Here is a 5950-nt window from a genome sequence, read left to right as displayed (position 1 = left end):
TTCCCGTTTCATTTTCGTACTCTTTCTTCGGAGTGTGTGTTTTTTCGGCTAATGGCGGGAATTACAACGACGAATTGCAGGTCAAATTTTAGTTACAATTTACCAATTGTGGCGCTAGGACGTGTTGAACGCTTCGTTCGTATTCACTCTAGAGACTTACGAGGTAAATAACTGTTTTAGCACTTAAAAAAGAAGCTGAGCGTTTTTTGGGCGTAGCTATTTGCTCGTGGAGTTTGTAAAGTGCTGAGAACGTGTTTCCTACAGCAACTAGCTGGCGAGCTTCCCCGTGTACACGTCATTCGTCATTGCATAAACGACGTCACTGTGGTTTTGTGTGCGCGAGTTGTTAGCGGTCGGGTGATTCGGTTACTTGGTCGGTGGTTGTATAGTTGGCTAGCTAAGTGCGCTTTGTTTTTCGGCAGTTTGCGTTGTTTTTTCGTTGTGCGCTGCACACTGCTGTAAGCTTACGAAGACATCTTCGTCATTATTGGGCCAAAACGAAGACGCTGAAGACTTGTCAAAGAGTCATTACAGCGCCGCAGAGGCAGCAACAGCAACAGCAGCGATAAGTGCAAGTGAGTGAGTTAGTTAGTTGGTTACACTCGCGAGCGGATGCGGACGCGCACGTCGTATAAGTGGAAAATATAAAATCGGTTGCATCATTTGTGAAACACTTCAGTCAACCGAGGAAGGTTGTTGAGTAAAAGTGACGCCGCGCGCGATATTCCAGACGTAGACAGCTGCCTGTAATGATAATAACGCAAGACAGTTATACAATTTTGAAGTAACTAACAAGAAAAGTATATGCAAAAGTTGACTAAAATTTATTAATAAAATTTAAAGGGCGCTTAAATAATTTGTGCGCATTCTAAAAAAACCAAATTTATGGAATTATACGTGAACTGTGAAAACTTAAATAACATTAAAAAATACTTGAAAATAAATATTTCCGAAAACTGTGAAATATACTGATATAGAAATATACAAATATTTTAAAAAAATAAATGATGTACGCGCAAATAGATATATAAAATAAATTAAAATTTAACAAAAAATTAAAAAAAAAGTAAGTTAAAAAATATTAACAAAAAATTACAAAATTATAAAAATTAAATTTACAAAATTATTTTTAAAAATTTGTTAAGTTAAAAAATTACTTAAAAACATAAACTTATAAATTATATTAAACAGTTAATATTAAAAAAGTTTACAAAATTAAGACAAATAACAATTAAAAAGTTATTTTTTAAACTAAAAAACTGATTTAAAAAAAAGTTTACAAAATTAAAATATTAATTTAAAAAATAACTTAAAAAAATTAAAAAAAATATATATATAAATAAAATTAAAAAAAAAATTTCAAAATTAATAAAAATATACAAAATTTAAAATTTATTTAATATATAAATAAAAAAAATAACTATATATAACTTAATTGAATTAAAAAATTTTATGAATTAAAAAAACTTTAATTTAAAAAATAAACTACAAAATAAATTTAAAGAATTATTTACAAAAATTTAAAATTTAAAATAATTTAATTAAAAAAATTTAATTTCAAAAAATTTACAAAATTAAAAAAAAAGTTATTTGAAAAATAAACTACAAAAAAAAAATTAAAAAACAATTTTAATTTAAAGAACTAGATTAAAAAAACTGTGTGACAACATTTACAAATGAAATATCCAAAGATTTTACCTCAGTTATAAAGTGAAGAAGAGCATAAAAGCCAAAAAAAAAACTTAATGTAAAAAATTTCTAACATTTCTCAATAAGTGAACTGCAACACATTTATACGAGTTATTACGCGAAGATATTTAAATGTGACAAACTTTGAAAAAAAAAAAACAAAAAAATAAAAAACATTTTTTTTTACTAAAGAAATTTAAATGTGATTAACTTTAAAAAAAAAAAAAAACAGTATAAAAATATAACTGTAGTGAACTAGAAAGCAGTTCTCTGATATGTGCTAAGTTTTGCCACGCCGCCGCAACCAATTTGTGCAATAACGGTATAACTACATCTCAGCCCACTACAACTTGCTAACTGTCAGACAGTCAGTATAAACAGCAAAGATTTTGCCTTCATTTGCACAACTAAAAATGCTCAATATGGAGTCACCACAGATGTACGACACCGTGCAGACGCTCTCCCAGCTGGACCTCAAAAAGCAGCCACCGCCTCAGCAGGCGATCATCGGCCAGATCACGCTGACCGCCATGTCCAGTGGGCAGCAACAGCAAAACAACAACAATGCGAACAATATTAACAGCAACAACCCAAACAGCAATCTCAACAACAGCAACGGCACAGATGCCAACAACAACAACAGCAATAATGTGGGTAATTTGGCAGCTGCCGCGGCTGTTGCTGCACAACAACAACAAAACGCTGGACTGGTGGTTAAACAACACGCGGTGCATCAAATGCAGCATGCCGCCGCCGCGCTCAACAACAACAACAATGCCTCCGCCATTAATGCGAATGTGAATAACGTGAATAATTTGCTGCAAAAGCAAATGCTACAACAATACACGCAATCCGATTTGGATGAATTGACCGCGCAGGAAATCACTTTGGATCTGCAACATCTGATCGACGATCAGTTTCGCGAGCAGGAGGGTTTGGGCATCTTCAGCGATATGGTCACCAGTCCGGGTGGTTTGTCGGCCACGCTGCCGCCCAACGGCATGGTTAGCGCAGCGGCAAAGGTGCTGCAACAACATCAACTGCAACAACAAACGTTACGCACACAACAACACAATTATGGACGCAGCGCACTCGCCTACATGCCGCAAGCGGTGCATTCGGGCGCAGCATATAGCAACAATTCGAGCGATGAGAACTCCTCGGTCGGTTCTGACTCGTCCACCATCAAAGAGGAACCCATCGATCCGGAATATCGTCGACACCTACAAGAGACCAATGCGAATAATGCAGCAGCTGCCGCTTTCATAACAAACAGCGGCGCCAATGGGCTCTACAATCCGTATCAAACAGCGGCGAACAATGGCCAGGTGGGCAATAACGGTGGCATGAGCAATGGCGTTGGCGGCGCAGCGCCCAATTTCACCAATCTCACCTCAGCCAATGTGTTGGCGCATCACTCCGTGAATTTACCGCATTTGGCTGCCGGCGCACACCTACTCAAACACCACAACAAACAGCTGCACCATCAACGCAAATCGTCACTGAAACATGTCGATAAGGGCAGCGAAGAGTATCGGCGTCGTCGCGAACGCAACAACATAGCGGTGCGCAAGTCGCGCGAAAAGGCGAAGGTGCGCTCACGCGAAGTGGAGGAGCGCGTCAAAACGCTGCTCAAGGAGAAAGAGGCGCTGCTGCGTCAACTGCAGGAGATGACCAACGAAATTCAGTTACACAAACAGATCTACATGCAGCTGATGAATCATGCGAATCCGGAAGTGAGTCGCGTGTGCCGCAGTTTCCTCAACACCAACGATCATGGGCTTTAGAAGCGTCAGCAGGACAACGGCAAGCGCAGTGCTTGCAGCCAAGAGCTGGAGTTTCGTGTCGAGTCGTGCGGCGTACGTGCGTTTGCGTGCGTGATCTACGTTTTTGATATACATATGTATGAAAATAAGTGTGTGGTGTGTGTGTGTGTGTGGAAGTCGCTTATATGCGTATTTGTATGTGTGTTTGTGCGTGTATTAGTTAAATTTTCGAGCAGCAGTTCTTATCGCTGTGTGCTTATGAAACATTAAATAAATTATAGTAAGGTCTAAGTTTTTATACAAGCTCTGCAAAGTGTATGTAAATTGTAATGTAAAATGTAAATAGTTTAAAGCGAGAGTCGAATTAGAGGCATTCCTCGAAAACCTGAATATATAATATTTGTATTTGTATTTATAACTTATATGTGTAAAGCAATACTTTTATAATATTTTAATATAACTTATTTGTTAAAAAACAAAATTTTTTAAAATAATTTTTTAAATTAATTTCTAAGCAGGCGAAATTATTCAAGTTATTCAAAAGATTTCAGCAGCAGTAACAACTTAAAAGAGAGAGAGAGAGTTCATAGTTAACAAGCTTTTTACAAAATATTTAAAAAATCCAGGAAAAAAAGGAAATAGACTCTTTTTAAATTTTTATCCAAATTCCAATGGTTTTTCCTTATAGCCGTTTTTCCAATTTATAGCCATTGCCCTAAACGAATTTTTTGATATTAAAATTATTTTCGAAGTTTTAACGTTTTTCAAAAATAGTTTTCGAAGTTATAGCCGTTTTGGAATTATTTTCAAAGTTAAAGTTGCCTCCCTAACAGAATTTTACAAAATTCAAATTGGACTTTTCGAAATTCAAACTGTTTTCGAAGTCATAGCCGTCTCCCTGAAAGGACTTTTCGAAATTTAAACTGTTTTCGAAGTCAAAGCCGTCACCCTAAAAGGATTTTTAAAAATTTCCATTATTTTTTTTATTTCAATTTTTTTTCGAAGTTCTAACCGTCCCCCAAAAAGATTTTTCAAAATTCCAATTGTTTTCGAAGTTAAAGCCGTATCCCCAAAGAGATTTTTCAAACTTCAAATTGTTTATGAAGTCATAGCCGTCTGCTTAAAAGGATTTTTCGAAATTCAAATCATTTTCAAAGTTACTCCGTGGCAAATCGGTCGGCTTGATCTTAACTAACAAAGTTTTTGGAATTTTCTCGAAACTACTTTTTTCGATGCGATACCACAAGTTTCAATCAGTCGGTTTCCATGAAATTTGGCATTAATATATTTTAAATACCCCGCTATCGTTTGAACCAATAAAAATGGAAGATTTCTTATTATTAATATTTATTAAGATCGAATAAATAAAAAATGCAAAAAAAGTTAAAAAATTGGTGAAGCAATCGAACTTTATTTTTGAGTAGCAAACTTCGTTGAAAAATCGGGTCTCTAGACAAGAGCACAACCTTAAATCACTGCACACTATTAGCTATATATGATGAGGGTCTCCAAACGGGTCACCAAAAACTTTATTTTAAAAAATAAACTGTTCTGAAATCTTCGGTAATTACCAATAAATAAATTTGTATTTAAAAAATCCATTTAGCTTAAAACGTCTGTGAAAAAACTGTCTTGAAATCTTTGAAATGTCTGAAAACATTTACAGTAGATGAGAGTATCGAAATGGCGATAAAATTTTCATCAAAAACTTATTTCATGAAAAATAAAAAAAAGTATATAAATCATGAAACCAAGACGAGTATGCTATATTACTTGCTGGTTTAAAATTACAAGAACACAAGATAACGGTAAAAAGAAACAGTTTAGTCCAAAACTACAACAACAACAGTCAGAAAGTAGCGAACGCAGTCCAAAAACATCGCAAAACTGCAAAACTATGCGCTCAGCTCTCAAATATGCATTTCTTTTAAGCTTATGTGAAATTCAAATAAAAAGATATAAGAAAAAAAATTAAAAAAAAATAATAAAAATATTTAAATAAAATATGTAGCTTGTTAAATTTTGCAATGCTTTATGCTTAATAATTTTCCAAAACTTCTTTTATAAATGTAAATGTCTACTCAAAGGTTTGTACTTATTTAAAATATATTTAAAGCCAGAACTATAGCTTCCCTTGCAAATAAAATATAATTTAATATAATTAAATGTAAAAGCATGTAAGATAAGCCAAAGAAGTTTTAAGTAAAATTTAATAATAAAAAAACAAAATACAAAAAAGCAAAATATGTAAATACATTTAATAAGGAATATTAAATTAAAAGTACAGTACAGCATAAAAGTGGCAACGCATTTCGCAGAGTTAAGTTTATTAAATTTACCTAAAAGAATTCTAAAAATTCTCAAAACTGTGAAACACGCAACTTTACAAATTGTAAGAAAATATATTTTTTGTTTTGGTATACCAAATACGTATTGCAAAAGTACCGTTAATTACTTCCATATGCTTTGGCGTGAATTAAAAATTGAGTTGACAC

General features: G+C 33.9%; 1 protein-coding gene across 1 annotated transcript; it reads left to right on the top strand.

The window, feature by feature from the left end:
* The first annotated feature begins 1586 nt into the window (after nt 1-1586).
* On the top strand, nt 1587-5437 carry slbo (slow border cells). Its single transcript, XM_036375102.2, is given in 3 exon segments — nt 1587-2243; nt 2246-2304; nt 2306-5437. Coding segments are annotated over 3 exon segments (1371 nt in total). The 5' UTR covers nt 1587-2102; the 3' UTR covers nt 3477-5437.
* Nucleotides 5438-5950: the final 513 nt, after the last annotated feature.

This window comes from Bactrocera oleae, chromosome 4 (genome assembly GCF_042242935.1).
Source record: "Bactrocera oleae isolate idBacOlea1 chromosome 4, idBacOlea1, whole genome shotgun sequence".
Classification (NCBI taxonomy): Eukaryota; Metazoa; Arthropoda; class Insecta; order Diptera; family Tephritidae; genus Bactrocera; species Bactrocera oleae.
Note: the sequence above shows the minus strand (reverse complement) of the source record. Positions and strands in the feature narration are given on the sequence as shown.